Source organism: Adelges cooleyi, unplaced genomic scaffold (assembly GCF_023614345.1).
Source record: "Adelges cooleyi isolate 19-005CV unplaced genomic scaffold, UGA_ACOO_1.1 ACOO_flye_CR_arks_rails_tigmint_CR_PRNA_651, whole genome shotgun sequence".
In the NCBI taxonomy this organism is placed as follows: Eukaryota; Metazoa; Arthropoda; class Insecta; order Hemiptera; family Adelgidae; genus Adelges; species Adelges cooleyi.
Window position 1 is genome coordinate 11,619,722 of NW_026096352.1, and position 13,371 is coordinate 11,633,092.

Consider the following 13,371-nt stretch of genomic DNA (forward strand, 5'->3'; position numbering starts at 1 on the left):
TGACTGTTAAAATGTACAATAAAAATATTTATATATGTTATCCGGCGAAAGGCGGGGAGAGCCGGCTATAGGGGCGCTATTAAATTATTGGATTTCGCGCAACCCTGACGAAAATTACCTTCTAAGTAGCATTTTTTTTGTTTGTTTTCAAATCACGTGAAACGCGAGGAGAGCGAAGAAGTAAAAAAAAAAAAACAAAAACAATAAAAAACATACAAACCGTTTACCTCGGTCGTCGTTGTCCGTTATCTGATGTATTCCGCTGTTGCTGAAGCCATAAAAAAGCGCTTTCTCGCAATGCACTTCCAAGGTACCAAAGTGTGTGTAAACGCATAAATCGCATCAACAGGACCGTTAGCGCACTGTTAACGCGGTATTGAACCAATGACCCGGTTATATCCTATATGTACTTATGTGATATTAGATATATATTACACACAAACGCACTATCGGATGTACATTCGACCGGGGTGTTATGCATTTCGCCGATCAACACGTTCGTTTTTTTAGCTGTAGTAAACTACACAACAGGGTGCAGTTGGACTAGATAACGTTTTTTGTACGCCAATAATATCTATCGTTTAGGACTTAATAATTTAACATGCTTTAGCCACGTGTTTTGCTTTTTACAGTCATGCATTATTGAGACCGGTGAAAGTGTTGATACACATACAATTTGTATTACAATGTTTGAAAACAACACAATTATCAATGAAAAATATGTATCGTAATTATTTAAAACAGAGTTTAAAACTTTAAATTATCTGCTACGGTTTTTAGAAACAGCAATTCCTTTTTTGGAACAGTTATACTTTTTTAGGAACCTGGTTAATTCGACAACACATTTTAAGCCCTTAAGGAGGAATAAATTACTCCTACAACCATTTTTTTTAGTATAAAACGACATAATATTCTAGCCATATTTTCTATAATATAGGCTTGATACGTTTGAAACACAAATCATAAAAATATGTATCAGCAACTATTAATTTGACGTTTGTTGTGTGGCATATTGGATATATTTATGGTGAGATATGATCGTTTTTTAATTTTGTTTTTTTAACTAACAATATTATACCTATCTATTGGAAAACTTTATGTTCGAAAAAAATATTTTTTCGAACACTTGAATCTAATCGAATAACAAATTATGTGTGAACCTAATTTAATCCGTTTGGTTGTTGTTTTTAATTCTTATTTTTCATAACATCTACTAGTTGAAGTTGTGATAACTAAAAAAGGAAACAAGTGACTATGTTTTTTTTTTTCAAAAACTAGTTTTTGATCACAACCAAATCGTCAACAATACTTTTTTCTACCAGTTTTTGTTTTAAAATGTTTCTTACATTTTCGAAAGAGATATTCAAAACCTAATTAACGACTATGAACCATAAAAACACATTAAAAATTTAAATTTGATTGAAGACACTTTTATTCTTTTGAACCTAACCAGTTAATATTGAGCAACGGTGTGAGATTGAACTCTATAATATATTCTAATACTTGTACGTTTTCTTTACATTTGGTTGGGTTGAGACGGACGGCGGCGTGTGTTTTTTAGTTATTTTCGCCATGTCAAATCTCTTGGGAGTATAAACGACACTGACTGTTTTCTCGGAGCCGTGTAATTAATTTTTACACACCAGTTTTCTCTGCTTTAATAAGAAACACATACACACGACCTAACCCTCCGACCACGCGGCTAAAATAGGACAGTTCTTAATCCGTCCCCGGGCGTTGCGCGTTAATTCTTCAAGTATTCAAAACGACTTGTATACTGCAGCAGTCTAGACGCTTTTATACATCCGAGCTTGGAATTGCTTAAGTCTCCACCGGCGTTGTCACACGTACATGTGTGATATTTAAAATCCTCCTAGCCTAACAGTCACCGCAGTAGCAGTATTATTATTATTATTATTATTATTATTATTATCATCATCATTATAGCTATTATTGTTGTCGTTCTTATTCCATGCCGTGTCTGCTTACAAACTAAATTGAACTAAGTTTCAACCATGGTCTGAAACCTGGATGGTTTCATCAGTTGAATTCTTAAAATAAAAGTTTCAACTCCAATCCGATCATTAAATATACTGAACCTTCGTGTAGGTACCGGTCCCAATTTCGGTTCAGATTCTTTAAATATATAAAACATAGTTTCCTGAGATATTGCGATTAGATGTTTTTTTGTGGCTGCGTAATGTATACATATGTACCTATTTTGTTCAAAGATATTCAAAGACCTACATACCTACCGCCTAAATGATGATAAATGTTATTAAATACGTTTTCATATATTTTATTTTTTTTTCTGGTTTGTTGCAGGCTATTCGCACAACCCCTATAACGGTGTGGTATGCAACGATAACATTTTAGCGACCGGCGTTTTTTCGTCCAAAGAACTTTGGAGGCTTTCCAAAGGTAGGGCACCATAATAATCATAATAATAATAACGTACTGAACTAGAACATAATAATACATCATAGAGGTGTAATATCATAGTTTACATTATTATACACCCAGAGGTATACAGAGACAACGGTAATGGTTGCACGTAGATTACCTACACCATTATACCTCACCTTTGACGGCACTTGTACGAAAAGTGCGTTGAGTTTGATAATTTTTCATGTAAACGCTTCTTTTTCTCGCTTGACGTTACTTATCCATTCGAACGTAATGCCAAAACGATTGTGTGTGTGTGTTGTTGCGATGGACATAAAGACCACACGGTGGCATGTTATGTGCGGGAACGCGCGGCAGGTCTCGGTCGAGTGTGGTGAGGGCCAGAGGGAAGAAGGAAAATATTTCTTTACATAATTTATGTGCCTACAATGTAGTATGTATATAATACAACGATTTAGCTGCATAATAACGTGATCGAATCCGATGGCGCTCGGATCGTTATCGGTATTATAATAGCGGCACATGCATCTTTGTCGTTCTCTAACTTTGGCTTCCGGTCGTTCGACGTATAATAATAATAATAATAATAATAATAATAATAATAAATCGTTATCCATTTATTAGCTATGCAAGAAAATTGAAGATGTAGAATAAGCTGTGTGATTGGATGAGGTGGTAAGAGACAACACCACCCTGGTTGATATTGAATGTTTAGATAAATGGATGTATGGAATGACTAGGTTACACAGTACAGTAGTGGACATTTAAGAAGTAATCGAAGAGTTGCGCCAACGGCAAGAAAACGAGACAATAATTTGAAACGATTTGGGTTTGAATGATTTTGGGTTTTAGTAAAAAAATCAGTACTGGTTGTAAGTGTTAATACTCAAGTTAAAGATAACAATTCTTTATTGTACACGGGGCTGCGAAATTCTTTACAAAACGCCGTATAAATGTTAATTAACACTTAATAAGAAGAATCTGATTGGGTTAATGTCAATAAATATTAATATATTTGAATTGATTAAAAGAAAGTTTTAGGACTGCTTGTTGTATTGCGTTTTCTGAAACGTGCTGAATAGATAAATAAACGCACTGTATAAAACAAAAGCGACGGTTCGCGTTTACTGAAATAATAATAATAATTTTGTTAGCGAACAAGTAATTTATTTCCCGCCGCGAACATCATTTATATTCCACGGCATATCGATAATAATTTCTCTTGTGCGTTTTAGTATTAAGCAGTCTCGATGTGACAATAAACGCTATGATTTATTTAGTTTCCTGAATCAATATTTTTGCACTGCTCCAACCACAATTTTTCATTCGCAACGTCCGACATAAAATACAGTCATACATTCTTATATTATATGTAATTTATTTGAAAAGGGTTTACAATATCCATTACAAGTATAATAACTGTTATGATACTATTAAGATATTATATCAACTTGCATATTTAATTATCATATTTTATCTTGCGTGCATATGTGATTAATTAAGTAGGTAACCGAAAGAACTGAGATTAACACGACCGGACTGGAAAAACATAATTTACCCGCTTGTTAATTAATTAAAATAAATAATTTACAATACCTATGATACTTGAACACCCTAAATATGGTCTACATGGTCACCGCATTGTAAAACACTATATGGTTCGTTCTGAAAATGTTTAATATATTGTTGCTATTGAAAATAATATGTCTTTTAAACCGTCGGTGGCGCCGTATGACACATATTCGTTGCTGGTCGGTTTTTCCGTCCAACAACCGTATGTATGTATTATGTATATTATAGTGTGTATATGTGTGTGTTGTTGTCTGAGTGTGATTACGTTGTCGGGGTCACCCGTTCTCGCAGCCCCAGGGTACGTGGTGTGCAAGCCGAGGATCGCTTGCTTCCAAGTCGTAAGTCATCCATTGGTATCCGCAACATTTACTGGCACACAACATTGCCCCTTTTAAGGATAGAAAGAAACGCCTCTTCCTCTTGCCGTCAACCCTTTTGGGGAGGCCAGGGACAGACCCGGGACTACATATCATTTTCGTAGATTATTTGCTTAAACGCCGCCACACGTGTGCCCGGACCCGAATTACTCGGACGTGAAACCCGACAATAATAATTATTTTACCACCATAATAATTGTGTTAACCATTGTGATAACGTTAATGTCCGTATTTTACACACAAACCCGGAACTACATCGATATACACACCAGCCGTTAACTATTGTTTTCCGAATACGGCTGAAAATCTTACTTATATTTAGTGTATTAGTTATCCCGTTAACTCGACCAGTAAAACTTTTTGTTTTGAAGACGGATTTTAAAACCACATCTTTCGTGTCGTGGATCTAAAGTCAGGTTCACACTAAGGCAACATTCATTAGTATTATCACATGTTTCACTTTTTATTGAAACAAATAGCTAGTGATGAGAACATAAAAAATCTGAATTAATCAAATTCGGATTAACCATATTTTAATTTTTTTCTATAAAAGTTAAACAACAAAATTATTGTGATTAAAATTAAAGTTTTAAGCGTACGTTTGATTTGTTCGTACTCAAACTCTTAACTCGAATTTGTGAAATCGAATATCAAAATAATCATATAATCAAATAATATGCGCTAAATATATAATAATATAATATGGACTATTATTGGCAAAATTGATTTTGTTCTTTTCGTGATATTCATCAGTTCTATAAAAACTATCTTATTGTTTAAAAATGTCTCGCCTAACAATACATATTATAATAAAATGGTATGTAATTGCCCAATAATTATTATTTGTTTTTCACCATGAATATTTATTTTAGGTAGTCTATTAATTTTGTTGAATTACCAACATTCTTAAAAAAATAAATGTAAATTCGGAATTGATAGAAACTTGATAAAAAAAAACCATTACATTTTATAGGGTAGTTATTGTAATACATTTAAAATGGATCTCATTGATTCTATTTTACCCTAACCTATTTTTATCATTTCACATAGACATTTTTTACATTATATTACGTTGTATAGTATTCAGTAATACAAATACATACCATAGATTTAACTCTAGTGTTTTTGTTTACAGCATCGATTATTCAGAATCCGAACGGTATGCCGCCAATGAATATCATCAAAATTGAAAACCCAGGGTACTATTGCAGTAGTTTCACCCCTCCGGGCGACCACTCGTCTATCATGGCATCGGGCAGCTACAGTGAGTAACAGCACACATAATTACTAGACTAGACTCTATTGAGATCTTGCTGTCGGTCGAAGCACCGGCGAATTGAACAAGTCGACGATACAACCGGAATGTATTTCAGAGCACATAAAGGATAAGTAAACGGTTGTGCTCTCATTGTTCTCGTTTCGCCTTATTAAGAATTATATTGATGAAAATGGTCGATTCGGCCGCTGCCACCATCATTTATTTTGCACACAGACACTCTTCGTACATAGGTATACCGTTGCAATATCTCGTCCGCCATAAATCGTGTCTACAACCACATAGAACTGATAAGTTTATTAAAACAATAAAAATCATACTTGAGTTCACACAGTCGCGCGGGGTAGCGGCTGATAGCCCAACGCAGTTTTTATTTATCCCTTCACTGCATGAATTTTTTTTTTAACCATATGCTATAAATGTACTTAATATTACTTAAAAAAATTAAAATAATTTTTTTTTAGTTTTGGTTTCATGGAAAACGCTAATTAAAGAATTGTACCAAATATGGAACATTGTGCATCAAAGATGTATAGCATGAGCAGATATAAACAATAAATACAATTGTTCCATATATGGAACATTGTGCAGTGAAGGGTTAAATAACAGCTATTAGTGCCGGAGTATACTTTACTGACCGTTTATGTTATAAATTATTAAGCAATTTGTTTGCAGTATTTTGTGCTCTGTATATCATCGTTTACTTGACCCCCGAGCAACTATATTATAATATACATACAGACATACTATATTTGTATACAGAATAAAGTATGCAGCTATTTTGCTTGCAGGTCCCATGTCCATACAGAGGACCCAAAGCCCGCTGAACGAGCCCAGGATCAAAAGAATGCGAAGGATGAGCTCGGCTGACGATGCGGAAATAGATTTGGGTGGTCCTAGGGACAAGTCAAACTCGGAAATCACATACTACGGCCAAAGTCCCGCGTCACTATCTAGTCAAACCAGCTGGCACTCGGACATCGACCACGGTATGGTTGCCATTTAATTTAATATAATATGAAATTTTCCAGTAATCTATTTGGTCCATTATACCATAACATAACCCAATGAGAAGTGACCGGTTTGTGGGTAGAATAACGGACTTGTCACCTACTAGTCTCATCTTCAAAGCAAAAGATCCTTGAACTCTATTAAAGAGCTACGAAAGCTATCGGTTCTCTAGGACATTTTGTATATTTTTAATTTCCGTCTATATTTTGTATAAATGTTTTAACGATTATTATTAATTTATTAAATTATTTTTATTGTAATTCTAAGTGGGTATGACCACACTTGGCTTTTTTTTTTTAGATTTCTTTTATTTATTATTATTGCCAAAATATTTCATGTGTATACCTATAACGAGGAGCATGGTGTGTTATCCCATTTTTTCTCTACTAGAATTGTGTGTTAAGTAACCCCCGACACTTACTTATTTGGAATTAATTTTCCGCTTTTCAAAGGGAATCCCAAAGGAATATAGATGGGACGAATCGATTTTCATAAACTGTTTAACGTAACATCTCCGGTTTTGCGAGTTTTCCACTGACAAATTATTCGTTTTGTCGCTGTTTAAGGTATTCCCGGTCAACACGCTGGTAGTATAGCGTCCCTGGCTTCCACCAACTATTACGGGTCGGCCACTTCGGGCCCCGAACAGCACAGTCCGGCCAAGTACCCGGAGAACGGACACGACACGCTCTCGGATTTTGTCACGTTCGTTTGTCAAGAAGCTGAGAGTTCCCAAGGCGCACAGGTACACGAATTGTTCCAGTATAATATAATAAGTGTTGAGAGTAGTTGTATGCCATACGATCACATCTGTTGTGCCGTTTAAAAAACCGTTTGTACACGTTTATCAAACAACACACTAACAACCCGAAACGCTGAAACAAATCACTTGGATTTGAATTCTGCAAACTTGCTGAACTGTACAAACCGCATGCCCATACGACGCTTTACACACATCACCGCTCATGTCCGTAGCAAGTTTTTTCCTTTTTTTTTAACGTTCACAAAGTTCATCGAAAAGTTCTCGCCGTCTCGGAGCTATTAACGGACAAGACGGCCGTAAAATAAAACAAAAAATAGAATAACACCGTTAGTTTTCAAAGCGGCACTCAAAAAGATGTATAGTTAGATCAACAATAAATATGGTTAATATAGGGACACATTAAATGCATAATGGGCATAACGAAATAAACACATAGTTAGGCCAACTAAATTCAGTTAAAACCATAAATTTAGTTTGCCCAACTATTTATTTAGTTATTGCAACTATACATTTTGGAGTGTCTCCGTTTTAATTATGGATTATTTCTGTGTGTATTTCATAATGTGTCTTTATATTGTCACGTGTTTTCTTTTATATTCTATTTAAGGGGAACAGAAAGCAGTATTTATTAAAGGATAGGCAATATATACGTAGGTGCAAATACGGGGGGGGGGGCTAGGGTGGGCTTTGCCCCTCCAAAAAAATTATGTTATGCATACAATTTTGAAATACAAAAATATATTTACTTATATATATATTTTAAAAAAATTTCCAGTCCCCCCAAATTAAAAATTGAAATTGCGCCTATGAATATGTAACAAAAATTGATCGAGTAGCCATTTTAAATATGCCGACTAATTTTAACGAGAAAAAAATATTAAGATTTTTCAGCTATAGAATTTTTAAAGTCATTTTTCTTCGAGTTATCTATTGGGACACATTTCATTTTTTTTTGTGAAGCTAACTATTTTTTCTATGGGGCTAAAAGGCTGATTTTTGATTTAGCTATTAGAAATAAGTTAGATTTATTAGAAAAAACGTTAAAAAAAGTAAAACTATAAATGTTTGAAAACAAAAATATAAATTCGGCCTTTTAGCTCCCATAAAGAAGGTGTTAAATTGTATAATAAAATAAAAATTAATTGAAATCGGTTCGGTAGACATTCAAAAGTGACTTTGCCTTTTAGTTTTTATTTGTATAGAATAACGCTTTCCGTTCCTCTTAATTGTTTTTTTAATTTCCATCAAGCTCTTGTCTAAAGATAATTTTAAATCATTCGAATTGTCATTTGTAAATAGTTACTTTTGATAAAATAATTTATTTTTTTAATTAACTTTTTTTTTTAGTCAGTTAGCTTTATAAGTCAGCCACAATTCATTCGACATCTAGTCACTAATGTCTGGCTAATGCTTTTTATTTTAAACCCTCTGATCTATCTTATTTTCCTTTCACGCTTATCATTATTATGACATCTAAAATCATATTATTTTCAAATCCTGTAGTTGTTGACCATAGCTTTAGTGTACCTATTAATAATGATAATATTTTTTTAATGTTGTTTAATGTCAAAATTGTAATTATCGTTTGTTTTTTTTATCCCACGTAGGGATGGGCCTATGGAAATCAGGTTTTGCATTTTGTTTTTTTCTATCTAAATAACTCTAATAGATTTAATTTAATTTTAAAAACAAGTAGACAATAATAAATAATATATTTGATCGATTTTAATAACATACGAACGGGTAGGAACCCGTTTTTTTTATGACGTGTGAAAAATTATTAAACATTTATCGTTTGTCACACATAAATACCGTTTGTAGAATTGTATGTAAATTTGTTTAATGATTTATTTTTTTTGTTACCGTTCAGGCGGGTCCCACAAGGAGTCCAAAAATGGCCCAGTATTATCCAAGCACGATGCTGCCGCCACCTCCACCGCCCCCGATGGCCCGACCAGTAGCCATCATACGATCTACAGGTGAGCAGCAGATAATTTGTTTATATTATGCAAAATAATAAAAATAAAAAATAGCTTTTCTTAAAAAAAAAAGAAAATAATAAATTCCGTAAAAATTGTTAGAGAATCGAGATTTAGTTTTACAATTTACAATATTATTATTATTTATACCTAATGCAACTTGATTCGATTACATTTTTTATATTTACAATTTTAATAATATTATCGAAACGTGTTGACAAACCCATTAAAACGTGACAGGGAGCCGCAGTGTAATTTACTATATTGCGGTTGTGTAAAAGTGCAGAAGGTTATTAATAATGTAATGTATGCAGCGCGTTACATTGATCTAGCATTAGTCAATTTGTCTACAAGGTATCTATATGAATAATAATGATGATAATAATAACGTTTCATCTATTTCAACTATAATATATTTATATTATATATGTATAATAATAATAATAATGATAGTAGGCCGTGTACAGAGCGGGAGAGGTCACCTGAAACACATAGTGTGTGTGTTTGTCTAGAAATCGATTTCGGAATGTGGCACTTTGCCATGGCGGCCAGGCCTTTTTAAAGAAAATGCAGACTCCTGTTTTTCTCTTATTTATTTATTTTTATACATACATATATATTCGAGAATTTCTAGTAAATCTATGACGCAATGGAAATGATCGCATAGCTATAAAAATGGTTGTAAAAAATTAATATAGCTTTATGTATAATAACTAAATAATAAACATAAAACAATTGTGTAACGCATGTAATTAGAAAATTTGAATTTGGAATCAGAGCCACGTTTTATGCAGAAGTCTGTACTCTTTTTTTTTTCACTGTCAAAAAACGTTGGTGTTCATTTGTCGAATAACGACTTTGATCTATCATGTTCAGTCTAAATATTGTAAACATTTATAGCTAGGTTTAAATATCATTATATTTTTTATTTTGCTGTATATGTTCTGTTGTATCGATTTCAACAATTCCTCCATTATTCTACTTGAGAATTGGCTAACGCCACTTACAAACGGCCATACGTTACTATACATCATTACAATAATATATTCTATAAAGTAGAACGAAAATAATATGAAACATTTGCATACAGAATATTCGACCCACAATTCAATGTACAATGTGATATTTATAATAAAGCGAAATCATAATTTACAGTAAAAGGATTACGTATGAAATGACATTGCGAAACTCAACAATACCGTTTCACTATCAAGGTTTTCAAAGCCTTAACTTTCAAATACCAATTTGTTTTTTCATACAAAAAAATACCTACTTGTAAATAAAGTAAAAATGATTTGGAAAGTCCAAAGAGACTTGCACGATTGATTTAATTGCAAAATAACTACGACTCACCTACTGGATATATGGGCCCATTATGTCTGTTATACGACTAGACTTGAATATTTTATTATAAACGGTTAGATAAACTCTTTTATAGTACTGTACAACGTGTAGTCAGATCATGGAAAACATGGTAAATTTCGCAATTTCAGTCAACAGATCAGGGGCGCAAAAATGTACTTTTTTTAATTTTTAAAAAATCATGGGAGCGTTTAGCGTTCCCTAGAAGTTCCAAAATGCGCCTATGATGTAAACTATACTTTAATTTTCTTTTGTCAGTCTGCCACGTGTGGGCCGGGAGGGAAATCATTTGAAATTTAACGATTTGTTGTGTGTTTTTAGGCGAATTGACGATTGCGCCTTCCAACTCGCCACCGACTTCGAACACACCACCCATGGGCGGTGACGGGTCGCCCGGTGGCCGGGACTCGGACCAGAGTCCTCCGCCTATGAGTCAGATATCGGAAGCGCAACTGTCCTCTTCCGGCCGGAGCGTGGTGACCAGCAGCCCGTTCACGGTGGCGGCCAACCGGGATTACCACTTCTCGCACATACAACACGGCCAGGTACCCTATTCGTTCAACTTGCCAGCACACGATTACAACCCGTCAAACTATTAACGGTTTTGTTTTTGTTAGTTTTATCGTCCAAAGCAATATTAACGAATAATAACAATATAATCGTACAATAATAATAATAATATTATATTATTTTTAGGCTGCCGACATTTTTGTTTTGTTTTTGTGATATATTTAGGCTGTGAAACACTCATCACACATTGTAATACTTACTTTCAATAACAACACTATTAACTCTACCGTTTTTCTCCCCTCAGTCTACGGCCGACTCCAAAGTGTTCTGGTTATAACCCTAACGATCAAATAATTCGGAAAAATTATCTATTTTTATTTGATATCCGCTCCGTGTAAAGTGTAATAACTTTCCTGGGACATAATATTCAATCCGACCGACGATAACCAAAACACTTTGAACTACTTGATGTATACGCTTTGCCGCAATTTTTGGCGTTTTTGTTTGTTTGTTTTGTTGTTGTTGTTTTTTTTTTCAATTAACCTTTAACGCCGCCAATTTAGGACCGTCCAATTAAGTCTCCAGGTGCAAAAAATTTTTTGGAATAAGCATCACCACAGTTGTTTAATCCGTTGTGTTACATGATGTTTCATGGCAAACGTTATTTTTTATCTTGTACATAAATCTAACTGTATCGTGTAAAATGTTAATTTATTTTAATTATTGTTTTTGACGCTTTACGTTGATTTCATATTGTTAGACGCAGTAGAATTACAAAAATAAGTAATAACATCAAATAATATGATTTAACTGTTGATTTTTTTTTATCCGTATATATATTATGATCACTTGAAGAATAAGCAAAATCTATAGCCATATAATATGTATAATGTATATAATAAGTAAAATTAAACGTGCAATAAACAAAATATGTATTATTATAATAAACCAAATTAATAGTAGGTATGTGTATTGTGTGAAAACGTTGTAATACACTACAACTGTCAAACATAATTATTTTTTGTTCTCTATAGGTATAGGTATAATGTATATATTATTAATAAATTACTATACACTTAAGTTAGACGCGTGTATCTACAATTATTATTATTATTATTATTATCGTATGTTCTAAAATAGGTGCTATTGCTAAACCATTATTGAAACGCTGTCCTTGGCCGCTGTGTTATACATTTTTGCATATATATATATATCGCACCCTCGCTTAAAAAGTGACACAATTACTGAAGAAATGCCATTTTTTAAAAAGTCATTTAAAAAAGTACAACATTTTGTTAAATTTGGATCATTGGAAAATCAATTTGGACACTTTGAATCATATTCAATCAGCAAAATGTTGTATTACCATAAGTTACGTTTGCGCCATCTATCGGTTAAAAATAAGAATATACTTATGACGTTTTTACACAATATAATTATGATATTTATTTAACATATTATACCATAATAAACAGGAAAATCGTGTTTTTTTTTCTGTCGTATCACTTTTTAAGTAGGGTTGCTATAATATGATTACAGTGCACAGGTGGCATCTTTTGAAAATGTATCAATTTATCGCCATCGCAGCGTTGTCGAGTTCTCTTAATTGTATACGATTCCATTAAACGATGGATAAAAAATAATTTTCTTTTAACGGAAAATCACATTTGTTTTTTCACCATGTGAAATGTGTTTGTATGTGTATACAATAAGTCAAGGATATATTATTTATATACCCGTTTTTTCTTTGTTTTTATTTTTATGGAGCGTGTAAAAAGCAAATGAGATTTATCGAAACCCGTAAGTTATTCCTAAAGTGAAATATGTCTTGGTAGAAGTCCAATAACGTTAATTTTTTTTTTTTTCAAATTCTGCCGTTTTCCGTACCTACTCCACGCCAATAGGAATGTAATCATTTCCCCATTTCCAAACATCATGTCTGTATACTAATAATAATACTATTTTCGTCGATATGACTAAAACATTTCGTTACTCGTATCAAATACGTTTAGAGTTGACCGTCACACCCTGCCACGTTTATTCATTAATTCGGTATGTTTTGAAACTAGTAATTCCTGTTTTTTAAATTAAATAATTACACACCTATTCGCAGAA

At 33.2% G+C, this 13,371-nt stretch overlaps 1 protein-coding gene across 6 annotated transcripts in view; it reads left to right on the forward strand.

The window, feature by feature from the left end:
* Positions 1–13,371, forward strand: part of LOC126845000 (nuclear factor 1 X-type) — a 101,615-nt gene that overhangs the window by 84,215 nt on the left and 4,029 nt on the right. For 4 of the 6 annotated variants that reach the window (XM_050583576.1, XM_050583573.1, XM_050583572.1 and 1 more), the window contains exons 6-11: positions 2,326–2,421; positions 5,491–5,619; positions 6,423–6,620; positions 7,209–7,387; positions 9,276–9,384; positions 11,068–11,291. In XM_050583576.1, coding sequence (XP_050439533.1) covers positions 2,326–2,421; positions 5,491–5,619; positions 6,423–6,620; positions 7,209–7,387; positions 9,276–9,384; positions 11,068–11,291 — 935 coding nt within the window. The remainder of the gene's footprint in view (positions 1–2,325; positions 2,422–5,490; positions 5,620–6,422; positions 6,621–7,208; positions 7,388–9,275; positions 9,385–11,067; positions 11,292–13,371) is intronic. The other 2 variants (XM_050583575.1, XM_050583574.1) reach the window with 1 other exon arrangement.